Below are 26720 nucleotides of genomic sequence, written 5' to 3' on the forward strand. Positions count from 1 at the left end.
TCAATACACGACAAGAAATTTAATGGCGTTTTTTTGGAGCAGCAGTCTACAGCGATGCATGATGGAAAAACAGGAGTTGAAAAGAGGGCCCGGAGTGTCTCAGAGCAAACGAGTGTGTCAACACTGCTCAGAGGAAATTGGCAGGGGGAGATGGAGGAGCAGGGAGGCTGGGAAGAAAAATGAAAGGTGACTCAGTGATGAACGGCTTTAGTGTTAAATGAAGACGTCTGTCACAGCCTCGTAAGACACAAACACAGAGTACAATGAAGAGTGTGTGTGTGTGTGGACTAGTTCATTTTAAATCCAGACACTGTTTGGACTGAAATTAGATACATAAACTAATATACAGACTTATTTTTAAGTATAAAAGCAGGCATTCTTTACAGTGTTAGAGAATACACACCCACCCTGCAGTAACATAATGTTTCTACTCATAAAAAAAAAAAAAAAATCATTTCACCAAATCTGAAATAACAAGACTATTCGACACTGCAGAGGCCTCCCTCCCCTTCCCTCCCTCTCACAGAGCCATTACGACTGGCAACACGGCTCTCAGCGGTGTCGCAGGCGGAGAACAAGTGCACAGAAAATGAATCCCTAAAAGAGCCGTTTTAACACGATCCTTTAATTTAACATGTTCCATTAAACTAAGGCGAGAGAGCCATTCGAGAAACCCCGGGTACACGGCGTACCGTTTACCGGGAGAGCGCGAGAGAAAACCAGGCAGAAAGAAAAAAAGAAAAAAGAAATAAAAGAAGCTCAGACAGGACAGAGGGTGAAGAGTCACTTCATGCTGAAAACATTATACGGAGGACTGTTGACACTAGCAGCTATTCTTCTGTTTCAGGGGATGCGTGTCACTGTGGAGCGTTCTCCTCTTCTTCGTCCTCTTCCTCCTCAGACTCTTCCTGCTGGCTCTTCTTCTGTGGAAAGATGACAGCAGAGGAAACGTTAAGAGAAACCCTCTATCAGAATAGATTCTACTTCTAACCATGTTTGGGGGCTGAACTAGATCTGCTCATCTGCACGGCAACTGTTAGCTTAATGCTCAAAAATGTGTGAGATGTCAAAACAGTAAATAAGTCTCTTGACATTTTTCTCATTTATTTGAGCAGCTGAACGATCGGCAAGCAGGATCTGAAACCTAGTTAAGAGGAGAAGGTGGCTACTCACTCCGCTACACTGAAGCCTGAAAGCCGGGTTTGTGAAGCTTGTTTGAACGTCCTACCAGTTTGAGGAAGTCGATGAGTTTGTAGGCGTCCTCTCCCGTAGAGAGGTCCACAAAGTCCCGCGGGATCCTGTAGCTCAGACAGGGGCTGGGCTGCACCGTCACGTCGCTGGCGGTGCAGCGGAACGCCGGGCCCTCCTGCACACACGTACCGACACCGCACGTGTTAAATGATTACAGCTGAGGCCTCTGTCCACGTCCCAGACGGAGTGTCAAATAATATAAATCTGCTGTAAGAAAACATGGCTGACCTGCTGGTGGGCGGTTTCTCCTCCACACGTCAGCTCCTCCCAGCTGAACAGCAGTGAGTCAGTCACCTCTCCGAACGGGTTCAGGTCGATCAGCCACACCCTCCCCTGCAACACACACACACACACACACACACACACACACACACACACACACACGGGTTTACACACATAAATGAGTGTAAACCTGTCTGCAAGGTGCATGTTTGGAAACGTTCTGTATCAGAATTCAGTAGTATGCTCACCTGGCTGTCTCTGTAGACGTCAAACACAACTGCAAAACAGAAAAAAAAAAACTAGATAAACCGCAACACCTGCAGTAATTTGACATTTAAATGACTATCAGCTTGTTCCACAAAGTAAAAAAACTGTCAGGAAGTAAGAAACTGTTACTGCTACCTGAAATTAAATTTTTAAATTACAATTAAGTGAAAAATGACTCGCCGCGTTCGATCAATCTTTCCCCTGCCTCATTAACGCTTAATATTTCATGACTTTAAAAAGTTAAATGGAGTGAAAAGAAGATGTGGAGAAAAAAAAAAAAAAAGATGGTGCTTACAATCTTCGTCCAGGAAGTTGTACTGGATGTGCTGGCTGAAGAACTCCTGTACGGCCTGACTGATCTGCTCCTCCTGCTTCAGGACGTGCTGGTAATACTGAGTGTAGTCTCTCTGGGAGATAGCTGAGAGATCACACAGACGCAGCTTCAGTCCAGCTCAAATTGAATTTTATAATTGTTTCTAAATTAGCCGGCTGAATATATGTACTGCTCAAACGTTATTTTATCACTGTTTTAAGGTTGTTTCTCTCCGGATACAACTTGTGATGTTAGAAGTGATAGAGATGTAATAGTGTCTTTGGTTAATTATTACTAATATCTTTTAATGAATGTGTTGAAGGCCAAGTAAAGACTGATGGTCAGAGTGCGAGCGGAGGGTTTTTACCGATCAGTTTGTTTTCTTTGACGAAGCAGCGAAACTCTCCGCCAGGAATCAGCTCGCTCCACTTCCTCAGGACCAGCTGAGGACAGACGATAACACAGGTGAGAAAACACCTAGTGGTGTATGTTTGTGTGGAGACAAATACAAAATAACTATTGAGTTCCTGTAATGACATAAATATATTTTTTAAAAGTACATATAGTACATGGAGACAGTTTGGGACAATGTGTGCTAATGTCATATGTATAGTTTTTCTTTTGTTTTAAACATGAAGGTCAAAAATACCTCATAGTTGATGACTGGATCTGGGGAGTCCTGGTCACTACACTGAAGGAATCTGCAAACAGAAATGAATGAAGATTATAAATGCGAAGCAAAACCAAAAAAGGAAATGAATAAAATAAAATAAAAATAAAATGATCTGTAGCATCACCAGGGCACAATCAGTGCAACCACACTGCAGACAGCTCGGCTGCTGTGATGTTCTCAGAAAGTTTGAAATAGAAGTTTTAAAAAGTCCAACACACATACATCACACTGTTTCCTCTATACACACACACACAGAGCTTTCTGGAGGCTGTGCACTGCAGTTAACCACTGGCTGCATTAAATGTTTGTCATGCAGAGCCGAGAGGTGCGAGACATAAATTTACATCACGGCAACGTCTCCAGCCACCGCTTGCATTAAACTGCACGTTCCAATCAGCCTGTGCACAGCGAGAGAACCCGGCCCGTTTTTTGGTCTTGGTTGTCAAATACAGTCTCTTCGTAAAGTGTTCAGAACCCTTGTTTTGTAAATGTAATTTTAAATGGATAAAATTGCTATTTTTGCACATCAACCTATTAGGTAAGTCCTCAGACTTTGTAGAAGCCTGTTTGGCAGCTTTTACAGTTTCAGGTCTTCTTGGTGAGTCTCCTCCAGCTTTGCGCACCTGGAGTTGGGCAGTTTATCTCATTCTTCCTGACAGATCCTCTCAAACTCTGTCAGATTGGATGGGAAGCATCTGTAAACTGCCACCTTCAGGTGTCTCCACAGATGATCTGTGGGGTCTGGTTCATTGCCAAGCTGAAGGGTGAACCGTCGCCCCAGTTTCGGCTCACTCAAGGCTGTCGTCCTTCTGACAGGTTCTCCATCTCTGCGACGGATTTGTGGAGGACGGAGGCTCTGTTAGAGTGACTGTTGGGTTCTTGGTCTCCTCCCTGACCAAGACCCTTCTTGCTCAGTTACTCAGCTGATTCTAGTCCTGGTCCCAGACTTCTTCCATTTCACAGTTATTGAGGCCACTGTGCTCCTGGGAACACTCAGAGCTTTAGAAATGGTTTTATACCCTTGACCTGATCTATGCCTTGTCACAATTTTATTGCAGAGGTCTACAGAGAGTTCCTTAGACTTCATGGCTTAATTTTTGTCCTGACATGCAGAGTGAATTGTGAGCCCTTATATACACGCAAGTGTGAGCCTTTCTAAACTATGGCTCATCAATTCAATATCCCATAGATGGACTCCAGTCAAGTTTTCAACACAGCTGAAGGATAATTCAAGCAAACAGGAAGCAGCTGACCAGTTTGCCATTTTTGATTTCAAAAAACATGTTTTCCATTTGTCATTATGGATTATTGAGTTTAGATTTATAGGCAAAAACAGTCATTTTATCTTCCACAGAGTAAAGTGCAAAAAGTGAAGGGGTCTGAACACTTTCTGAAGCCGCTGTCAAGGAAAAACAAGCCCAGGAGTTTGTGTGTGTGTGTGTGTGTGTGTGTGTGTGTGTGTGTGTGTGTGTGTGTGTGTGTGTGTGTGTGTGTCGATGCGGGACAGCGAGGCTTACGGCTGAGTGAGGTCGTGGGTGATGAAGTCTGAACTTTTGAAGAGCAGAAATATATCACTGAGGCTGTGACACTGCAGGGAACTGTTCAGAGCAATCCAGTTAGCATCCTGGAGGAGAGACACACACACACACAAACACACACACATTAAGTTAAGCCTCAGTCCTTAATGTTGGCAGTGGTACAAGAAGTTCTTATTCTTCAATGTACTGAAATGTGCAACAGATAACTTTCTCATGATACAAATTACAAAAAAACACACACAGTGGGGTCTAAGAGTCTGGCACTGACTCACCCGTGGAGCGCTCCAGTTGAGTTTAGGAAAGACACGCCCACCCAGGGCATTTATGGCCTCCAGCACTTTAGAGGTGAATTCTGGGAACTCGGGAGCCTGGCAGACACAGTCATCACTGCATTACTAAATTATATACATGCCACAAGCAAGGGAGGTTACATGATACACACTTGTTTCAATGACTGAGGGCAGTGCTGCACTATAAAAAGTGAAGAGGAAGACTTCAGACCTGTGCAAATGTAAGTGCAATGTTTTATCAAGTTGGAAATGAATTCAACATATGTATTGGGTCTTAACCAATTTAGCATTTTAGCAAGAAACTGTTGATGTTCTTACTGTGACAGTGGTGGTTGTCTCATCATCTGACCACTGGAGGGGAGCAGAGAACAAGACACAGGACTAAACTGTTAATCTGCAGTTCCTCTGAGGTCATGTGTCCACCAGCTAAATTAGTTATATAACAAGAAATTTCATGAAAAACATGATGACATTCCTCCGTATTAAATGAACATAAACAGACAGGAAAACTTCACAGAGGACATTAGATAGATTTTAAATGTATTTAATGATTTGATTAGTCACAAATGTTTCATTGTAAATGAACTCTTTATCTCAAGGTTTCTGTCTGGGAACTGTCCATTTCAGTCAACAAAAAGGTTCAATTCGAAGTTAATAATTATCTGTATCAGTCAATAATCACGGTTTCAGCTTTGGTCTTCCAACACATTCTATCGGATATGTAAAGTACACAGACAGTTGTATAAATAAAAGACAACTGACAAAGGGTTGTCCAAAATTATGTTGAAAACGTCATGCTTTTTAGTTAAAGAGTGAAACGTTCTTTTATAATCATGAATTGGAGAAAGACTGACCAATTTCCTTAAAAAAAATGAAAAATTATGACACAGGATAAACACTAAAAAAAGAGCCTCTAGGTGGACAAACAAGACTTCATTTCTGTTGCTATACCTGAATGTCTTCCTCTGCATCCGAGTCGCTGTTGTTAGTTTGTGTCTGCTGTGTGTTGTGGTCACTGGAGAGAGGAGAAACCACAGAGATATACTGGTCAATTGAGCAGCTGCATTATGAACTAGACACAAATTAAACCCATTCACAGGACACAGAACAGCTCTGAGGATCATAGTGTCGACACTGTAAGATTAACAAACAGGTTGATCTGACAGAAACTGAAATAATCCTTACCAAACAGAGGGTCAACCCGTAACATCACTCGCCTACTACAAACCACCCCACAGCATCTTTAAATTGATACTACTCAAACACAGCATGATTTCCCCACCCACATGAAAACACACAAGCCTATTTGGGATCCGTGCAGAAATATTTAATATATGTAAGCTAAGCTATTTTTGTATTTACACACATCGGTAACATTTGGTCATCTTTGGTCATTCTAACAATGGCAACATGAACATAGTATGTGTTTGTGTGTGGCCTCATACCTCCCAGAGACTACCAGTGTCCCATCGTCCAGTAAATAGTCTATTACATTCTGAGGCAGTGGGAGAATCAGGCTGAAGAAAAAGAAAAATGATTATTCCAAGTATAAACACATGTAAGTGCTAAAATCAACAGAGGTGCAAGGAAAAGGGAGGTCGAAAGAAACTGGTCTGAACAGAATTTAAGTACAGTTATTTAGTACTAAACACGATGAAGATGAAGACAGGCAGTCAGATAGAGATGGCAGCTATCTGTTTCTGCTGCTAGCTAACGTTAGCTGCTCATTAGCTTGTGTTTCACTGCATCAACTATGAAAATATTTCCTCCTGGATTCCTGAACAACAGACAAAGACTGCTATTTACCTTTTAATCGTATGTTTCTTGAATATCGGATACCAAACCGAAAACTGACAGTTGACAACTTGCTCCTTCTTCATGCTGCAATATCCTGTAATGGAAAAGTGTCCATCAGTAAGTATCGTCCGAACCCATCGTATTTTGCTGAGGCTCTGGGCAGCATTTTCATTCAACGCCTTGAAATTCTGAGCCAATATTTGCACTCCTATTAATTATGTTTAATTTACACTTGTAAACAGCCAAGAAAATTATTTTTATTGCTGGAATTTTGTGATAAAATTTAGCTTTCAGACGGGGAGGTCTTTCTGAGGTGCACATGTGGGCGTGGTCGAAGTAAAACCCGCTGACTTGCGGCATAGATCGTTTATTGGAAAGAATTGTCACTCAATACCTTAAAAACTACAAGCGTAACTTTAATTTTCAAAAACAAAATCTACAAAACGAACATAGCTCATATTGCCATTAAACAGAATTAATATGAAGGCGGCACTGAGTTTGAATGGATTAATTTGCTCTCAACTAACTATAGTTACTTATTTATTGTTAAAAAAATTGTTTTTACTCATATAAAACAAATGTAGTTAAGAGAATAGTCGCTGAATGTATTGAATAAATAAATTTTAGAAATTACTCCAAAAACATTAATTATTCAATGTATCGCAAAAATGGTCTCGGGGACGTTTGCTGTCACCGGAAGTGGTAGCAGAGTGACACCTCTATACTTCTGTACGATCTCAATTACTACTTACACACGGTTGGGATTTCACGTGAGTTAAGTTTAGTTTTTTTCCATTTTACATGGTTGTTTAAAGTTGAAAATAGACGAGCTATGAACCCCTATTGCGTCGTAAAGTGTGAAGCAGCGAGCAAACGTCAAATGAATAAAGAAACAAGCAGAAAAAACTAAATGTGGAAATGTAACGGTCGTTGTTGAACTGTAGCAGCTAATTGAGCAACTCATGATCAGAAACGTCTCGTATCGACTTCACTTAAGATGTGGTTATAACCCTGCATGTTGACTGAATTGTCATTTGAGCTTGTAGTGGAGCTTGTATTCCGATTGAAAGTTTTCTAACTCGTCTTTTCATCCATTTTCAGTTGTCCAGATATTGACAATGAGCAACTCTGAGGAACCCAACGTGACTACAGCTCCACACATAGTGAAAGAGGAGGTACGTCTGTTTGAAGCCTGTGATGTCACCTGTAGTGAGGCTATGATGTACAGTAGACCTGCTAATGCTAATTTGATACAGCCACACGGCAAAAGTAAACGTGTTTCTAACATTCTGACTTCATTAGTGGTGGACTCACTCCAGCATTACCACAAAGCTGAATCAACACCTATTTATAACTTGTTTATTGGGTTTTGCAAAAACATAAAATTGAGTCATCAGAACATTTACAAAATGGACATAAATATATAGTTATATTTGGATTTGAGTTATTATAGGTGATAATTAACAAATTGCTAAACACCAGAAAACGAAAATACACAAACAGACCAACAAACTGCAAAATACACACACCAAAATAAAGAAAACTAAAACAAAAACAATCTAATGGTAAACTGTGCCACTTTAATTTTGTATTTATATATATATATACACACACACACACTAATATGGGATAGAAAAGTTTGCAATAGACTATAATTGACCATAACTGTAAAACACACCATGTTACAATCAATATTCAAAATATTCTTTCCCAAATGTGTTTCACTTTAACCTGTCAGAGAATATAAAGGTTAAATCCTACACAAAGTTCCTTTTATTGAGCTGTTTAGCTGTAATGTGTTGTGATTACAAAGCAACACTGGATACCTCTCAGATCATCTCAGCTCACTGTGTCCATGCTGCTCTTTCTGTTCCAGCTCATGGCAGCAGGGAAATGGGTGAAACTGGAGAAAACGACATACGTGGACCCAGCTGGAAACACCAGGTACTGTTCTGTCACTCACTAACCCGGCTTCAAAATCCCACAATCTTCCTCTGTGCTGCTTTCAGTCCCTGTTTTCATCCACTAGAACTTGGGAGACTGTGAAGAGGACAACAAGGCAAACCAACACAGAAGCAGATGGTGAGCATACCCATTTTTTTTCTCTGGTTGTTCAGCGTGTAATTCAGGGTGTTCAGAGTGTAACCCGATTTTCCTGCAGGTGTGGGAATCATCGCCCTCCTGAAACGGACACTCCATAAAGACTGTGTAGTGATGGTGAAGCAGTTTCGTCCTCCTCTGGGATGCTGCACTTTGGAGTTCCCTGCAGGTCAGAAAGTTCATCACTCACGATCATTGGCATTGATCTGATTGATTTGGCCTTTAGCAGAGATTTGGGGAAGACATGGGAAAGTTTCTTTGTTTGGACTTCCTCTTGTTGACTCAAAACAGACTGTGATCGGTGCTGTTGGAGATCGTGTTAGTAACTGATGCCAGGTTGTGGTTTCCTGTCTCTGCTGTGCTCAGGGTTGATCGACGACGGGGAAACTGCAGAAGTTGCTGCACTGAGGGAGCTGAAGGAAGAAACCGGCTACAAAGGGGAAGTAGTAGGAGTCACTCCAGGTATCATTACCCAGAGACACACTGGACACTTGATTGCATTAGTTGCCTGTATCTTATCTCTTGTATGTGTTGGAGAGGTTCAGGGATCCCATACTCACTTTTATCTAAGCGAACTAAAAAAGCAGCGGTGATAGATTTTGAAAGTTTGGGAGTGTGCATGAGTGTGTAGCGGTATGTGATGTTATTGCTGTGATTGTAGTGACCTGTCTGGACCCTGGGCTGTCTAACTGCACCACCCAAATCGTCCTGGTCAACATCAATGGAGACGAGGCGGGGAATATTAACCCGACACAACAGCTTGGTAAGAGGATGGGCAAGATCTCATATATATCTCATATGTACTGTATGAATATATTTGCCTGTAGCATACGATAAAAACATGTTGGATAATCTTCTTCTCTTGTGTTCTTCCACAGGTGATGGAGGTGAGTTGTTTATATGTTTTACTTTTTCTGAAATATTGTTCTTCCATTATAAAGCAGATTATCACACAAACCCTTTATCTTCTCTTTGCAGAATTCGTTGAAGTCATTCTTTTGCCTCTCGATGAATTCCAGACGAAAATAGATGGTGAGACGTCAGTTTGTTTCACAGTGAAATTATTACGAGAGCGATATGAGCGCGCAGACGGTCCAAAACGCACTAACATCACACTCGGCTTGTTTGCTCCTGCAGATCTGCTGAAGAAAGAGAAAATCGTGGTGGATTCTAAAGTTTACATCTTTGCCATGGGAATGGTTCAGGCCTTCTTCAAACCGAGGGAGCTCCCCGTCCTGAAGCAGTGAAGCAAAATGTCGGGGATGAGAATGGGAGGAAGAGATAGTGTTTTCTGTTGCACAGGGCTCCTACACAGGACTGGAACATTTGGAAATGTATTGAAACGGATGATTTCCAAATTCTAATAAGACACTGAATAAAGAATTACTTTTGCATTGTGGTTTTAGGCCCCTTGCAACCTCATATTTTAGTATTTGTGTCTATGAAGTGTAATGACCATCCATAAAGCAAAGTGGCAGTTAGAAAGCACAATGCAACTGTGTGTTTAGATCATAGTGAACACAAAATCTGGAAATCAAATTATGAAAAAGCCTTGGATATAGAAATTTAACCTATGAAGGAGCCCTGTTTACACTACATGTACTGGACCACTTGTTGCTCTCAGTATGGAGGTACTACAATACATTTCCTAGGGTGGAAACATACTCTGGTGGCCAAATTTCAGTTTGCACACTTAAAACAGAATTTGTTCCAGCCTTTAGTCTTGTATGCCTTAAGTGACTAACAGTCATTTCCAGGTTTTTTTTTATGAGATTAGAAGTGATATAATGGGATGCAATTTATTGTGATTTTTATTTAGTGGTTGTAAAACATTCCTTCCATGTGCTAACATGATGTTTTTCTGACTATAGGAGAAAAAGAAAATCACCTCAAAACATTGATACTGTTAAAAACTGGCTGTGAGTGAAGTATGCTGCAACATTTGCCCCATTAGTTTGGTATATTCATCATTTTCTCTTGGATAACATCAGTGGTGAATATCAGGTCATACAGAAAGATCAGTCAATCAATCAATCAATCGAAAAAAAATCCGAAAGCACTGGACAAATAAATCACTCAAACAAATTTTGCCTAAAGGCATCCTGGGAGTTGAAGGAATTTGCTCATTAACATTAGAGAAAGTAAATGATCCATTAGTCACAATAACTCCTGCAATGTAATGTTAGTAACATACTTTGTCTATTAACACTGTTAAGCAGCTGAGTTTTTTTTCTTCCGATGCCACTGTAATATATAACAGAAGTACTGTATTGATAAAAGCAGTTACTGATTAATATGAAATATTCAATGCTGTGCCTCCAACCTCATGATGGTGCAATTAACTGGATACTGATGTTGTACTTTCCCTAGAAACTAGAAATCACTGACCAATGAATAAATGTGATACTACCTTTGCTCTTACCGGAGTCTGGGCTTCTGTCTCAAACTGACCTGTCAGCAACTAAAGTGCTTTTTAAGGTGTATGTGCCTGAGCTGCTGTTGATGCACTTAATATGTTAGTAGTATATGACATAAGCAACTATAAATAGCTATGTAAGTGGCAATGCCCTGTTGTGATTTGGGATTTTTTAACAACAAACAACAAAAAAAATAAAAATAAAAGAAACATAATAGGTGCAAAAAAATATATTAAAAAAATCATAGATTTCAGAGTATTGTGTAGGATTTCAACAAATTGAGTGTTTAATGTATATAAAGTTGCAAAATAGAAATTTAATGTGTATTTAAACCTAGATGATTTAAAAAAAAAAAATGTGAAAGATGCAGTATTCAACATACTACCTGTACAGGGTTTGTTACTGTGCGTCATATTTTCTTTGTGTACACCATTAGTTTTCAAGTTAAGGGCTTTTTCAGCTTCTTAGTGGCCATTTGCTTTGATAAATGTACAAAACATAATATTCAAGTAACTCTGTTTAACATAAAAGCACTTGTCACTTGTTTTTCTGCCATTGTACCTGCCATCTCCACACTCCAATCCAGTAGGTGGCGATAATGCGCCTTTAAACTCGTGAGCCAATGAAATTGAAAAGACGAAGCGCGGGCCAATCACGTGATTTGGTCACCAATACAAACTGAGTTGCCGGGATAGAAGCTTCATATTCTTTTCTTTTTCTTTTTTTTTTTTTTTAACCATAAATACAACAAGTCAGCATTGGCGGCAAAATTAACTGCATTTGAGTTTTCGGGGGAACGTCATAGGTCAGTAGAGAACAAATACTAAAGTATAACGTTAAACAAGCTAGCGACAGTCGTGTTTACTATGATGTAGTAGCGCTAACATTTCGAGTCCGGATTTTTGTACAAATAAATAACAATAATCACAATTTCTGATCAATTATATCTGCTTACTTTGACTTGTATGTCGCGTTGGATTAAAGCAACTGCCAAAAAGTACATGTAAATGTGTAATGTACTTTAATTTCAGACTGGCGAATGCACGACGATGGAGGTGGCCGTGAACGGTGAGTTAATTCATAATAAAGAGGAATAGCTGAACATACTCTGTCCGTTTAGCACAGACGACGGTTATGTGCTAACTCTACCTAATATAACCAGTATGTAGTGAGTTCTGTGTCCGACATTGCCATTTGACTGGTGATGACAACACCAACCCTGGACTCACAAACGTTAAAGTTAGTTCTTTAAAGTTTGCTTGAGTAAGAGGATGAACCAACGTCTTATCAAAGAGCAGACCTTGCTGTCATGTTTGTTTAACCCCAGCCCTTCACTGAAGAATGAGCGTACCATTGTTGAAGGCATGTGAGCTAATGGATGGCTGATACCAGATAGGGACAATCCCATTACAGTAGTTTGTGTTGTGACGACGTGACTGAATCTTGTGTGGTTTTCAAGGAAAGGCCAAGAGGAGACACTTGGGTCCTGCGGAGTGTGGTGAGCTAGCAGCAGAGGGCATTAATGCCCTTGCACATCCCCACACCCTTAACCGGGGGCGGGGAAACCGGGACCCCAACAGGGGGCTTTACCCCACCAAGCGACGGAAGTGGGGTAATTTGCTCTAAACCTTCTGCTTCACACTTATTTTATGAATGTGATTGTAAACACAGTGACAGTGACAGCAGATAGTGCCCATGTTTCAAGTGCTGTATTCATAAAATTCATGTTTGACAGTGAATCTCTGTCCTTTCTTTTAGCTGCCCCAATGGTTGCAATGAGCCAGCTGGAGGATAAGGATGAGGATGATGATGATGAAGATAATATTGATGATGCCACTTTTTTAGCTGTAGTAATGGCACCAGAGGCCCAGTCAGAAGAAATAGAGGACGAAGTGGACGATGCCACACTGCTGGCTGCTGGAACACTGACAGAGCCTGAGGAGGTGGATTATTTGGAGGGCATGACCGCCGAAATGTTTGGTGAAGACTTTGACTCTTGTGATAGCAAGTTTTACAAGAATGAAGAGTTGGTGGAGGAGCTACCTGACGCCCACTATGGGCTGCTCGGCAGCAGCGGATTCCTGCTGCAGCCCCAGGGCTGCATGGATGACCTTCCAGAGGAGGTGCTGTGGCAGGTACTGTGCCTCCTCTCTGCCCAGGACCTCTACCGCAGTGTCATCCGCGTCTGTCATCGCTGGAGGAACATTGTCCAGGACAGCAAGGTTACACAAACCACAGAGTTATATCAAATGACATTTTTATCAGCAGGGGTTGTGAGGATTAATATAGAAGTTAAGTAATATTGTTTTAGTAAAAACAGGGCAGGTGTATACTTAGAGCTGAAATGAGTTTTAGCAAGTTCTTATTTGAAAAAGAACATGTTTGAGAGATGAACACCCTGTGTTTACACTGTTGACTCTGTAGAGTGTATTTTTTTTTTTTTTACTGTGCCTGCATTATAGTTAAACCACTTACAGTCAGTCCAACTCAAACTCAGGGGCAAAGTGTGTGTTTCTTTTTGCAGTTTGTGCCCTTCAAGAAGCAATACTACCGCTACATGATGCGAGAGAAGGACACAATGCAAGAGATCTTCTCCATCCTGAAGAACAGCAGCATCACAGATCCAGCATTGTCACAGCACAGCATTCGACACCTTGTTGTGTAAGTTTACATTTCCTTGGTAAGGGGATTAAGCTTTTTGTAACGCAAAGAAGAGTCTTATTAGAACTTTGCAATGTTTGTATTTTAATGAAGACATAGTAAAACTCTAATCTATGTAGAATTATTTGTATTTGTAAAGTTGTGATGGTGTTACTTACTATTTTCTATGACATTTTAAGCTTTTTTTCCTGATCTGTCTTTCATTGAGATTCAGTATGAATCATGCAGACAATGGCTGGCATAAATGTTTCGATGTTAACTGTGAAACTTTTGCTGTCTGTGTGTGTGTGTGTTTTTGTCAGTTTAATGGCTCAGCATAAGGTCGGAGAGCGGTTGTGGCTGAGAGATGTTCTGAAATGTGTTAAGAAGCATCACCTTTTTCCTCAGGCTGAGGCCTCCATCAGATTACGTATTCCTGATATTCAGAATCACTTTAACCCTTGCACTGAGGTACGGTTCACACAAACAAAACACAAAATTCCCTTGTAATCATTGGGAGAAAATGACAACTGTGGAACTTGAAAAACGTAAGGTCTTCACATCATTCATGTCTGATCTCCAGGGTCCCAACCCATACGCAGCCATGGCTGTCATATTGATCCTCAGTCAGAGTGTTGGTGACGTGCAGGCCTTGGTGTCTCTGCTCACTGGCTGCATGTCGCACACCGCCATCACAGAGTATCTCAGCCACATGGCCATGATGTTGCTTGCTTTACAGAGGAGTAACATCCAGATCAGTAACAGGTAAGACCCACAAGTGCCAGCATTTATATTCCCACATAGTGCACAACTTCTCGTCAGCCTCCCTACGATTTTTATTTTATTCCTCCTCAGGTTGCATTACAACATCTACTACGTACTCCACCTGATGGAGAACGGCCCCTTTTCTGTCGGCTCCTGTCAGAGCGGGTGAGGTCCAAAATACATTTGTTTCACTGATGTGTGTGGGAAAGAAGTGTTTCCTTATTTCATCATAGTGATGGATCCACTGAAGGTTCAGTGGGGTCTGTTTATCATTCAGGGAATCTGCAGGTCTTATAGTCTTTTAAAAACAAATTCAGTTCCTGCAATAAAAGGCGATAGAAAGTAGAAAACAAGTCTTAAATTTCATTTACAAAGGTTTTGAATATTTTTTCTTGCAGTAACATTAGTCACATTTTTTGTTTATCAATGTAAACGTACATGACCATCAATTGTCCTTTAATAGCTGAACTCACTAAATTCAGATGTTTTGTTTTTTGGTTTCCAATATGAAAGGTTCAGTCTCAACCCAAGGTAAACTTAGTTGACTGATAGCTCAGCCAACTGATGGTTAACTATACGTGACTGAAGAAATGGGGACATGTGTGTGTGTGTGTGTTTCTGCTAGGTGGCCTCAGATTCAGCTCACTGGTGAACAGCAGCAGATCCTCACCCACGATATCCAGGAACACCATGTGGTCAAGATCATAGCTTTTGCAGGTACAGTGAGTTAGAGGTGTGATGACCACTGCTACTCGTGGCACATTAGCTTATTAGCTCCACAAATCTTAATCCATTTTCTCTCAACAAAGAACATGCTAAAACAGGATATCTCTGAACAGAGGAGCTACAGCTGGGAGTCAGTTTATGGAAACACAACATACTAAAGCAGTATGTATGAATAGCGATATAGTGTAATATATAGATATAGATAATATAGGCTTTTTTCTTATTTTATAAGTTAAGTCATCATGCAGGAAATCACTTGTTTCTTCTGAGCAGTGGAAAATCCCAAAACAGCAATATATATATATATATATGATGATGTTGAACAATGTACAGTAAATATGTCAAATTTACATAATTATTATAGACCCGGCCAGACTGTGTGCCATCATAAGTAGTATACAAGACTGCTTTAAACCAGTGTAAACCCTCTATTACAACCCATGTGTGTTAAACAGAAGCACACTAAGTTCAGCTGTACAACATTTGAAACATCACCAGGGGGCATTCTTTCTCTGTCAGTCGGTTTATCCTTACAGACCATAATTCTACTTCCTTATACTTTTACCATGTAGTGATGGGTGCCTTTGAGTTGCTCAGCTCTGATGGTACTGAAGAATAGGGTCAGAAATACAATGTGAAAATGTTTTTTGTTTATTTTCATTATTTCTCACATAATTAATTTCTTTGTTCTAGACTCTTTGCAAACATTTATCTGCTGTGTTCAGTAGGAAAGGGCTGATCGTCTTTGAAGATGTAAATAAATTTAGCTCCAGGAAACACTACAGGTCTGAAATTTATAAACCACATTTAGATGTGAGAGGTCAATTATAATTTTTTTTTTTTTAATCAGCGCCAGTGTTGTAGGTGTGAAGGGCCAGTCTCACAGCGTTAGTGCTCTCCGTCACAGGTACGGGAAAGACGACCACATTGATAAAGTATGCTGAGCAGCGGCCTGACCTCCGCTTCCTGTACGTGGCCTTCAATAAATCGGTGGCATTTGAGGCAGCGCGACGCTTCCCCAGAAATGTGGACTGCAAGACCGTCCACTCACTGGCCTTCAAAGACGTTGGGAAGAGGTGAGGACGCGAGTTTTACAGCGGATGCTCCCAGTGGTCGTAAAATGCTTTGTCTCAAAAGTATGGCAACATGCAGTTCACTACAAGTACCCGATTGGTTCACTCAAAACTTTAAGGGGCAATCCAAATTTCCACCCTCACAGACTCACGGACCTGGAGGCGCGTTCCTGGTAAGTTCGTGAGGGCTTATTGCTGTCCCACTGTCAAACCATCAGAGGGCATGAGGGCTCTCTAGCAGACATTTTGAACCTGTGAGGGTTCAGCGCTCAGGGATGAGGGGGGACATTGGGATTGGGCCTAACTATCAAATGCTGAACACTTCTTACCCTCAACAGTCGCCATCTTGGTTACGTAGGAAGAGGAGGAATGAAGACACAGCGTGGGTGCTGATGGCAGCCTAATTTCAATGTAGCATGAAATAGGTGTCACACACAGGAAAGTAAAATGTTCGTTGTTGAGTCACGTGAGCAAATTTGCTGGCAGACAATCAGTCAAATATTCCGATCATCATTTCTGGTGTTTGCACTACGGCAGTGTTTGCTTAGAGACAACACTACACTGTCGAAGTTCACGCACTACACCGGTGAGTGTGTACACAGTGTACTACATGTGAGTGTACTGACTGAAGTATCTGATTTTAGACACAGCAAAAGATTTTGAGTCTTTGTCTTCATAAAGACAGACTAAACAGGCAGCTGTGGTTTTTCTTTATTAATCAGATTTATATTAATAGATTTCTCTGATTACAACTATGTACCCTATATACCGCTGTTCAGTATATAGTCTCACCTAGACCAGCGGCAAGCCAAAATCTCACGTCACTGCTTGTGAGCATTTTGGGTTTTAAATGTTAAAGGGAGGAAGTGAGAATGACACACACATGCATTTGTTTCAATAATTCAAAAACAATTTTATCAAATTTTTGTCTGGAAAACTCTGTGTCCGAAAGGCAGTGAGTCTCTGTTAAGAACGAAGAGTAAAAAAAAAACTTCATTTGAATTTGTCGTGCCTAGATAAGGTATCCACAGTCTGCTTAACTGATTTCTGCTAGTGAAACTTTCCATGATGACATGTGTTTCTCCACAGAAAGCAAGCACAAACTGCTCCTCACTGTTATCTATAATGCATCTCTGATTATATGCAGGGTAATTTACAAGTGCAGCATGAGAATAACATCTACTTTGATAAGTCTGCCTTCATTTCTGTAGAAACTAATCTTTCAGCTGAGTTACATCTGGCGTTAATCTTTTTTAGTCCCAGTCACTTCTGTGCTTCTGTGACGCAGGTATCATTACCGCAAGAAGTTGACTGCTAACCTGAAGGCATTCACCATCAACGCTGTTCTGCCTGATGGCCGAGGCGGTTTTACCAAGGCCAAGGTTGTAACCACAACCCTCAACACCTTCATGGCCTCAGCAGACCAGACCATCACCACCAGACACGTGCCCAGCACCCACGTCACTAATAACGGCTTTAGGAAGGATATAGATGATGGCGAAAAACGGGTATGAGCACATGAATGCAAACAGCTATGTGCTTTTAGTTTGAAGTATTAATATATAATAAGCAAGCGCACATTTAAACGTTATTTCTTATTGTGAAATCCTAGTTGTTTGTCCATGATGCCCAGACGATCTGGAACAAAATGAAGGATCTCAACGAGACGAACAAAGAGGCTTACTCCATGACCCACGACGGTACGCCAGCTGTAAACGAGTGAAATGTTCATGAGTAATTCTGTTATAATAGAAGGAATACTGCACAGGAGGTCTTTTCATTCCCAGGTTACCTGAAGTTATGGCAGCTCCAAAACCCAAAACCCCGCCTGTCTGACAAGTATGATGTCCTTTTCATCGATGAGGCCCAGGACTGCACTCCAGGTAACTGGACTTAGTAACGTTCACAGTCCTGCGGGATTGTGGGAAAGCGTTATTGTGATCGTGCTGGTGTCTTCTTCCTTTGCTCAGCCATCATGGACGTGCTGCTGTCTCAGCGGTGCGGGAAAATCTTGGTCGGAGATCCTCATCAGCAGATCTACACCTTCAAAGGAGCTGTCAACGCCCTGCAGATTGTTGACCACACACACGTCTTCTACCTGACACAGGTACACACACATACACAAGCAAACAGAGCAGTTAAGGTTGGTGATTTTTATTGAGCTTTTTCTATCTATGGACAATGTATGTTAACTGGGATCTAAATGTTGTCATAAATAAGCCTTTCTCTGGCTCTGAATTGGTCAGACTACAACATACTGTCAGATAACATGCTCACACAGCTGGAGTCAGTGTGTGTATGATACAGTGTGTCCACTTCTTTTCCAGTGAAAGCATTATGTCCAGTGTCCATTAAATGTAAAGGTTCATGAATCCACTTAAACTCAGCTCCTGTGGCGTTATGGTGGACTACTGGTTGAAGTGCAGACTACAGTGCCAATTGTTGTCAAGATGTTAGTGGATGCTGGGCAAACAGGAAGTGCCTGTTGGTTATAGGTGAAGCAGTAACTTAAAATAGCGCAGATTCACCAGAACCAGGCGGATCAACAGCAGGTGTCAGGTGCAGCCCACATCTTCCTGTTTACATGACTCTGGGGATGTTTTGAAGGTTTTGATAAAGATAAGTGTCATGTTCTATGAACCTGGTTCCTGTGGGCATTACGACAAAATATATATATATATATATATATATATATATATATATATATATATATATGGTATGTAAGATATGTCATTTTTTATGTTAATATATAGCAAGTGTCATAGAACACGTATAGTACCAATTAGATGGAATTGGAATCTGAACACATTTTTCACAGTATCATTGGAGGTTTGTCTCATTTCAACAACAGCATCAATAAGCAATTAAAGGCGAAACCTTCGTATTAAATGCATTATAGATTATGTAAATTAAATTTCCTGTGCCTTTGTCTATCCTCATTAGAAGGTGAATACTGAGTGTTAATCAGAAAAATGAACCTCTGGCACTGATGTGTTTGTCCAGAGCTTTCGGTTCGGTGCTGAGATCGCCTATGTGGGCGCCACCATCCTCAAAGTGTGCAAGAGAGTCCAGAAGATTCTTGTAGGAGGGAAACAGAAGGGTAAATACTGCACGAGTTATTTGTCTTTTTAGAAATATAGGGTTGGAAACAATTTTAATGCCCTGGAGAGTTAATATAAAGTCTAAATATTAGATTGTAACAGTTTTGTTGGCACATCCTTGTCTGCTACATCCTACAGGTGGTGTGTGTGACGAGGCAGCGGTCAAGGTTGCAGAGGCCGTGAGGACGGGTGCGAGTCCTTGCCGGGGGAAGGTGGCCATCTTGGCGAGATGCAATCTCAGTGTGTTCACCATAGCCGTCATGCTGACGGACGCCAACCCACAGTGCCAGATCCACTTCATAGGAGTGAGTGTGTATGCATTTGCAAAAAAAGACACTTACAAAGAAGTAGCAGCAGTAATCATATTTTACATCGAGACAACATGCCAGGTGATATCCATTCAACCACTTGTGCCACATCTGTCTGACGTGAGATAGAAACATTATCTGATATGATGGAGGTTTCAGTTTTGTAACAATAGGACCATTTTGACATTTTCTTACGAATCTGCTTATTCACTGAGTTACTGAGTATTACCACACTCATCGTCATGGTTAGTGATGCGGGCGAGAGGAGGGAGGAGCCAAAAGCAGACATGCAGGCAGATAGGATCAATTCATAGACTGGGTTTCAATTGCAGTTTTGCACAACATAGAAGCAATTTTTTTTTTTTTTTTTCTTTTTAGAAAGGTCAACAAAATACATTTGCGAATGGTCTGTTTCTTATGAGTTATGTTATGTGAATAAAGCTGGGTTTTTTTCCTCTTGCAATATAATTCCAATTAAACATGATGATGGATTTCCAGCAGTCTGCCTCACAGTTGGAACCGGCTCCTTGGGGCACGATACAGCAGGCGCACTGACTTCAATGCGAAAAGAGTGTTTCCATTTCTATTTGACGAAATATTGCTTTGTCGAATATTCTGAAAAACCACCTCATGCGAGTGTATAAATTATTTTTTGACAGTTTGCAATTTCAAATTATGCATTAAGCAGGTTGATGGAAACGCACCTAAAGAGCTGTCTGGATCATTGAGAAACTGGGAACAGGTGCATAAATGGGAGGGGAAAGTCAGGTGACTGGACAGAGAGCCAGATGTCATCTGGTGGACGGCTGAGGAACAACAGTTGATATAATGCAGGGCCTGAGGGAGTGACAGACTGCTGTTTTTACACAGTTCTGCTAAGCTAAGCCAAGCTACGCTAGCCTACTAGCTACCGGCTGTAGCTTCATATTTAACGGATAAAAATCAGAGTGTTTTCGGTCTTTTCATCAAACTTTCCACCATCTTTGCAAAATTAAAAATCTTTATTTAAAGTAATCAGCTGTATAGCAGGGTTTACTTACCATTAAATAGTTGATAATTGATCCTGCATCTGAGAGCTGTTTACCCTTATTGTCCAAATATTGCCACCCTGATAAGAATTAAGTTTTGGACGAAACATTCAATATTTGTAAATATTTGAATAAAAATGGTCCGAATTAGATTGACTATCAGGTATTGGCAAACTTAAATGCACAACTAACTAGCATTCAAAGCCCATATTGTTGAAGTGCTGACAGAGCTGCCTTTTCTTCCAGGATGTCAAAAACATCGGCCTGGGAAGGATCGAGGATATCTGGAAGCTGAAGGAGATGGCGGGGAAGGCGACACCAGGGCCTTCAAACATCAGCGATCCACTTATTCGCTCCTTCGCAAGAAAACCTCAAACTGCTTTTTGGACCCTGAAGAAGTACGCCACCCAGACTGAGGACCTGGAGCTGTCGGCCAAACTCAACATTGTTGAAAAATACGGAAGTCGAATCCCCGAACTAGTGACACGCCTGAACAGCTGCTCTGAAAACAACTCTCACAAAGCAGGTTTGCACAGATGTTAGGGAGAATTCTTATTATCCATCCAACGTCCTCTACTGTCATTAATGGTACCAGCAATATCAGCAGGAAACCCCAGCTATGTCTGGAGGAGCCGCCCGAGTGTCTCCACCTGTATCATTTAATGCAGTAGCTGTGGCACTGTGACCTAGGGCCTCACACTGACTTTTCACCCTCAGTAAGTCACTCACGGTGGACAAACAGAAAATTCTCTCACAACAGACACACACACACACACACACACACACACACCCACACCCAAACGCGCTTTGAACATTGTGTATCTCCAAAAAGAAGTCTGAGAAACTTTAAAAGGCCTGACTGAAGCTTTGGTCTCACTTTAGATATTAACTCACAACAACAAAGATGTGAGAAACTTAAAAAATTTGAATGTAAAATATGAAATAAAATTACACTCCGCCGAGTATAGTGTTTCTATGTGATTAGATTAAAAGAGCCATCTTTTAAATTCCTGAACAACTATTCTTTGCCCTGATCACTTCTCTTTTCTGCACCTCTTGTTCCAGACTTTATAGTCGGAACAGTCCACAAAGCCAAAGGTCTAGAGTTCGACACCGTGATGGTCACCGACGACTTTACTGAGGTTCCCTGTTCCAGACACAATCTGCACCACCATCCCGGCTTCGCGTTTTGTGAGTGTTGTGAGAGTCTTTGTTTTCTCTTCTACACAGATTTTATATTTATAGGTTTTCAATAGACACGGGAGAACGGTGTCTGTTTCCAACCACGCACTTTTCTTGTTTGTTCCAGTCAGTGAGTTAGTTCAGCTGGATGCGTCAGCTGATATTAGGTTTTCGCAAATATTGGTCAGACCAGTAAGAGTCGATGTGGGAGCCAATAAATCCCAAACAAGGTTTGACGTGTTTAGAACGTGGTGTCAACAAGACAGAGTTTGTCCACCTGAAGATGCAGAGACTACTTTCTTACACTTAAACATGTCCTGTTCAGATTGTATCTTGATTACAATAAAATGAAAAAAATTAAAGGGATGTTTATCAATAACGTTTTATGTATTTGTTTTAAAATATCGACCAATATATTGTTAAATTAAATAACTCTTTAATAGCCAAGAAAAGTTGATTTCAGGGGAACTGGACTTGATACTTGATGATGTTTCACCTCTGATCCAAGAGGCTTCTTCAGTTCTGACTGACTGTTTCATCTTCTTTTGATTTGTTTGTTAGTTGGCAGCCAGCTTTCAGGTGCATTACCGCGACCTACCAAACAGTAGAGTGGCAGGAAAAATTAAAAAGATAAATAAATGAACAAATAAGAAACAAAACAAAATGAAAAAATGAAAAAAAACAACAAAAACAAAATAAAAACCAATTTAAAAAAAAAAAAAAAAAAGAAAGAAAAATTAATTAAAAAGGATAAATTAAAGAAATGACTGGCTGTTGAGGAGACCCAGGTATTTAACTTCAGTGGGGTCGTCATCGAGGCCATTGATGCCACTTCATTTGTTGGTGCTACTGGTAGCAGTAATGACGGCGTCAGAGCCCTTGGAGTCACAAGTTTGAATAGTTGTTCAATCTCCTGGGAAGATATGAGGGACAGCGTTGTTGGTGGGGGATAAGAAGTGTCATAGACCTCGGTTGAGGAATGGTTTATCTACTTTCATGCTGTTGACCTCCTTCACTCCTCTTTCAAACCATCTGTCCTCGCTGTCTAAAATATGTACACAGATGTCATCGATGAAGTGTCTTCTGACAGTCTCAGTCTAAAAAGTGGTAAATATTTGAATACTTTCGGTCTTAACACTTTTGTTAATTTTTTCCTTCTCCTCCCTGTTCAGCCAAGTTCCCTGACGATGAGTGGAACCTGTTGTATGTGGCTGTGACTCGTGCCAGGACCTCACTGATCATCACTAAGAGCATCTACAACATCCTCACAGTAGCCGGGGTAGGACACATCACTCCTTATGCTAAATGCTCCTGTAGTTTTACTGCTGCCTGTGCATGGACATCACATATTCACATCACAGACACTATCAGTGAGTATGCTTATTTACAGCTTCTACAAAATGTAAACCTCCCAACAACCTTGTTCATGGTTTTATTTTTGTTTTTAAGAGTCAGTCTGATTTCACAGAGGAACTTTCACCACCATCTCCGTCACTCCTTATATAGTTATCAGGGTGTACTGGTCGTGATACAGAGAGAAGACTTTGCAGTCCTGACATTGGGTCACGTTGTACAACTACTGTATAACATAATTACTTTAGCTAATTATTAGCATTTGATGGATTATGGAATTCATACTCAAAATAAGCTTTATAAACCAGCAGAGAAGATGTTTCCTTGTTCTGTCTGATGCAAACTGGAGCAGATCTGTAGCAGAGGCACTGAGTCAAACACAACTTGAAGTTTGGTCTCCGCCAAGAGTCTTCATGGAGCCTGGATTAAACTGAGTGTTTTTTAAGAAGAAGCAGCTTGTTCCCAACTGAACCTCCCAAGGTCACCTTCACAGGGTCCAACGGGTGTCTCGCAGCTGTCTGCAGGTTTTTGACATCCAGTGATCAGAGCATCAAACAAAGCCAGCATGAAGCAAACTGAAGCTGAATTTGTGTTTACTTTCTGTTTGGACTCGATGGCAGTGGTTCAGCACCGCACATTAAAGACAGATGTTTTAGGATAATGGTGAGCGCTTCCCTTTCCTTCATGGAGGACGCTGTTATTTTTTCTAACCAAACATCACAGTATGAACAGTTATCTATTGGATTACATCAACACTTTTAAATGTTGGGTAGAATAAAACAGGAACCTGTTTACACCAACACATAATCCTAACACATTCAGACATGTCACTGTAGGGAAAACACTGGGGTATATAATTAAATGGATAATGGCTGAGTTCCATTTAGCTGCTTCAGTTTTAGAGTGCAGCCGATGAGTTTGTATATGGAAGTCCAGTGTTTCTATAAACCATGAAGTTTTTTTTCAGACATGGATGCTTTTCAGATTTGACCTCTGGGACAGGGCAGAGGGTGACCAAATTTCAGGCTATCAAATTTAAATTCTTTTCACTTTTTCACAGGGATAAAGGTGGTATATGTCAATTATGTTAAATTTTCATGCTCTTATTACACATAGATAGCACAGAACTACTATAAACCATGTCAAACATGAGTAGCAGCTCAGTGAGGCTTCTAGAAAGGTAGTTCACGGTGGCTGACATCCCGTCGCTTCCTTCACCCAGCCCCCAGTCAGAAGGGCTTGGCAGCTCAGGGTTGTCATGGTCAGTTGCCATGGCTGAGACTGTGCTGCTCCTGGGGACTGAATTCTTTCAGGGCTGCTGGGTGTTTCTCGGGGACGACCATCATGTCACAAACATGTACATGGAGTAATGAGCGTGGTCCAGAGCAAACCATCATGCTAGCTTCTGATTAGAATGTTATGTAATGTTGTTTTTTTTTTTTACTTTTTTGAAGTGTTAAGTTGTTTAATTAGTGGTTCACTTCCTCTGCCCTGTACACTTTTATACAGACAACATGAGCAAAATGGTTGTATGAATTAATTCTCTGAGCTCCTCTCTCCCATTATTCCCAAATATTGGTAAGGGTAAGGTAATGCTGCAATAGTCAATGACCTCAAGTTCACCAGAGCTCAGATATAAATGGCCTCCATGTCTGAAATAAAGCCTTGGGGTATGTAGAGTATATGCGGAATCTTTCATACCTCAGTCATAAAATGCAAAATTGGTTTGTCTATTTGTCCCACTATCAGGGTGTTTTCTGGTGTCGTCCTGACTTTCAGGAACACCGCAACAGAGCACCCGTTCTTTTCCTGGTTTTGCAAATTCTGCTGAAATTAGGGCTGCAACTAATCACTTCACCCATAAATCATTGATAAATGTGCCTATTTATCTGTTATCTTCTTGTCTGTGAAATGTCAGATAATCACAGCTCAGAATAATGTTTTCAATTTTTTTTTTTTTTTTTTTTTTTTTGTTTATCATCAAATATGTTCAGAACAGCATGAAGTCCTCACGGCCGGAACCAGAGAATCTTTCTTCAAAAATTACAAATAACTGTTGTGAAATGACTATTACGATCCAACTATTGTCTCAGTTCTTTCTCACGCCCACCTTCTTTCTGCTGTGGAAAACAGAAGCCTTATTCTGCCTCAACTAGTGTGGTCTTCAAGCAAATCCTTCATCAGGAGGATCACTGTCTGACCCTCCTCCTCAAAATCACCAGGCATTACAAATCCTGTTGTGTATTTGAGTTTGAACAGAGGCAAGGAGTTTGCACCAAAAAATATTTGTAGCTACTAATGTACTTCTGTAATGTACCTCTATAGGACCATTCAGGATTTATTGTGTTTTACAGTGCAGTATACGTTGTAATAGTTATGGGAAAACGACTCTCAATTTATTTTCAAATATGTGAATTAAGCTCAAATTTAATGATCTGAAAACAATGAAATGGATGTAACGCTAAAACTTGCTGCAAATAAATTCTCTTGCGTTTCCTCCAGGACAACTAAAACTTATTCACACAATAACTTAAAGTTGAAAATATGATTTTTAGATCAGAGGGCACAGAAAAGACCTGTACAGCTCAAACATGGTTTAAAAAAAAAAAAAAAAAAAACATAGAACGTATTAAAATTCTTCTACTGCAGAAGCAGCTTTGTAAAATAATCTAAAGTGTCTTTTCTCCACATCATCGAATTCCTGTCATCTCCAGGAATACTTCTTGAAGTCAGAGATGCCCGACTCACTGATGAAGGCGGGCGAACCGCTCCCATGCTCCATCACAAACTGTCCCAACTGCATCACACCGGGCTCGGCGTTCATCATGTGCAAACAACAGATGCAATACGTAAGAAACAAGCCAATATTTGAATGCCTCTAAATACAGTTTTTGCTTATACTGGTATATAAAACAGCACAGATTTTACTGATAGCCTTAGTTAGCCGCTTAGCATTTTTGAAGGTTGTTAAAAAAAATTTAAAAAGTCTTAAAATCACACTATAGTTTTTATAGGGAAAAACATAAACGGTTGTAATACTTAAAGATATTTTGCTTTGTCCAGACGGATGGTGCGTCAGATGGCGGCCCGCTGTGTGAGAGGTGTGTGTGGACACGCATCGGGCCAACCGCCTTCCTCATGACCGACGATGTTCTCTCAATGGCAGACATACGAGAACAGCTTGCCCCGCCAGACCACCATGTTTTCTTCCCAAACCTACAATAAAACACTCTCGTTCTGTGTCGTCCCCCGGGAAAAGGAGTCAATGCACTGACGAGGACAAGAATAGCCAGCAAAATGAATGGTGCTCAGTCATAAACTGCACTTTTCTTTTTAACAGACAACACATCAGAGAGGTCACCGCTTACGGATTGTGTCAGGTGACTGTGATTTTTACCTGTTTATTGTATTTTCTCTGTGAGATAAGCTCCCTGACACTCAGGAGACGATTGGAGAGCTCTGTTATTGTGTAACACTTTGAGTATAATGCAGCTCAGTGTTTTTCTCCAAACACTTAGTCAAAATATAAACTTGCTGGTTGACTTTTTTTTTTAAGTGTCTTTACTCCAATAATTGTGATCTAATGATAATAATAATAATAATAATAATACTCTGTGAAGTTTTGTGAATGTAAAAAGTAAAGACGGTACAGATTAGCTGTAGCATCAATAGCTTT

At 40.7% G+C, this 26720-nt stretch overlaps 3 protein-coding genes across 6 annotated transcripts; 2 read left to right on the forward strand and 1 right to left on the reverse strand.

Moving 5' to 3' along the window:
* On the reverse strand, positions 1 to 6606 carry cdc123 (cell division cycle 123 homolog (S. cerevisiae)). 2 transcript variants are annotated; one of them, XM_087178434.1, is made up of 13 exons: positions 6361 to 6606; positions 6000 to 6071; positions 5506 to 5569; positions 4873 to 4905; positions 4537 to 4632; positions 4244 to 4350; positions 2703 to 2754; positions 2421 to 2496; positions 2036 to 2158; positions 1722 to 1750; positions 1480 to 1584; positions 1174 to 1366; positions 1 to 923 (listed from the first exon to the last, which is right to left on the reverse strand). In XM_087178434.1, exons 1-12 carry the CDS (start codon positions 6432 to 6434, stop codon positions 1178 to 1180), a joined length of 1020 nt encoding a protein of 339 aa, XP_087034560.1. In that variant the 5' UTR covers positions 6435 to 6606; the 3' UTR covers positions 1 to 923; positions 1174 to 1177. The 2 variants fall into 2 exon arrangements, with proteins under 2 accessions (XP_087034560.1, XP_023278694.1); XM_023422926.2 differs by having other exon boundaries at positions 1229 to 1366; positions 6361 to 6597.
* A 434-nt stretch (positions 6607 to 7040) lies between these two features.
* nudt5 (nudix (nucleoside diphosphate linked moiety X)-type motif 5) lies at positions 7041 to 10872 on the forward strand. Its single transcript, XM_023422934.2, has 10 exons — positions 7041 to 7121; positions 7453 to 7526; positions 8228 to 8295; positions 8381 to 8433; positions 8513 to 8620; positions 8818 to 8913; positions 9113 to 9214; positions 9330 to 9338; positions 9430 to 9483; positions 9589 to 10872. The coding sequence occupies exons 2-10, from the start codon at positions 7470 to 7472 to the stop codon at positions 9696 to 9698; spliced, it is 657 nt and encodes a 218-aa protein (XP_023278702.1). The 5' UTR covers positions 7041 to 7121; positions 7453 to 7469; the 3' UTR covers positions 9699 to 10872.
* A 655-nt stretch (positions 10873 to 11527) lies between these two features.
* Positions 11528 to 26700, forward strand: fbh1 (F-box DNA helicase 1). Of its 3 annotated transcripts, none has more exons than XM_087178416.1 (21): positions 11528 to 11673; positions 11900 to 11936; positions 12328 to 12480; positions 12627 to 13090; positions 13393 to 13529; positions 13832 to 13979; positions 14092 to 14273; positions 14364 to 14438; positions 14899 to 14990; positions 15907 to 16075; positions 17361 to 17580; positions 17685 to 17772; positions 17860 to 17955; positions 18043 to 18179; positions 19076 to 19172; positions 19312 to 19478; positions 20756 to 21035; positions 21575 to 21700; positions 22864 to 23061; positions 25759 to 25893; positions 26108 to 26700. In XM_087178416.1, exons 2-21 carry the CDS (start codon positions 11918 to 11920, stop codon positions 26140 to 26142), a joined length of 3018 nt encoding a protein of 1005 aa, XP_087034542.1. In that variant the 5' UTR covers positions 11528 to 11673; positions 11900 to 11917; the 3' UTR covers positions 26143 to 26700. The 3 variants fall into 3 exon arrangements, with proteins under 3 accessions (XP_087034542.1, XP_023278754.1, XP_087034541.1); XM_023422986.2 differs by having other exon boundaries at positions 22864 to 22970; XM_087178415.1 differs by lacking the exons at positions 25759 to 25893; positions 26108 to 26700 and having other exon boundaries at positions 22864 to 23789.
* Positions 26701 to 26720: the final 20 nt, after the last annotated feature.

The sequence above is a fragment of the Seriola lalandi genome, unplaced genomic scaffold (genome assembly GCF_002814215.2).
Source record: "Seriola lalandi dorsalis isolate HSWRI2012SDOR001 ecotype SW California unplaced genomic scaffold, Sedor1 jcf7180002054688, whole genome shotgun sequence".
NCBI classification, from domain to species: domain Eukaryota; kingdom Metazoa; phylum Chordata; class Actinopteri; order Carangiformes; family Carangidae; genus Seriola; species Seriola lalandi.

Bases quoted from the DNA above. Each gene is read 5' to 3' on its own strand.
- fbh1 (XM_087178415.1), top strand. The intron at 13,530-13,831 runs GTAAGTTTACAT...TGTTTTTGTCAG, and splicing joins AGCATTCGACACCTTGTTGT to TTTAATGGCTCAGCATAAGG. The intron at 16,076-17,360 runs GTGAGGACGCGA...TCTGTGACGCAG, and splicing joins TTCAAAGACGTTGGGAAGAG to GTATCATTACCGCAAGAAGT.
- nudt5 (XM_023422934.2), top strand. From the start codon at position 7,470: ATGAGCAACTCTGAGGAACCCAACGTGACTACAGCTCCACACATAGTG. The intron at 7,527-8,227 runs GTACGTCTGTTT...TTTCTGTTCCAG, and splicing joins CACACATAGTGAAAGAGGAG to CTCATGGCAGCAGGGAAATG. The intron at 8,296-8,380 runs GTACTGTTCTGT...TTCATCCACTAG, and splicing joins GACCCAGCTGGAAACACCAG to AACTTGGGAGACTGTGAAGA.
- cdc123 (XM_023422926.2), bottom strand. From the start codon at position 6,434: ATGAAGAAGGAGCAAGTTGTCAACTGTCAGTTTTCGGTTTGGTATCCG. The intron at 2,755-4,243 runs GTAAGCCTCGCT...TTCTGTTTGCAG, and splicing joins ACCCACGACCTCACTCAGCC to ATTCCTTCAGTGTAGTGACC. The intron at 924-1,228 runs GTAGGACGTTCA...ATCTTTCCACAG, and splicing joins TCATCGACTTCCTCAAACTG to AAGAAGAGCCAGCAGGAAGA.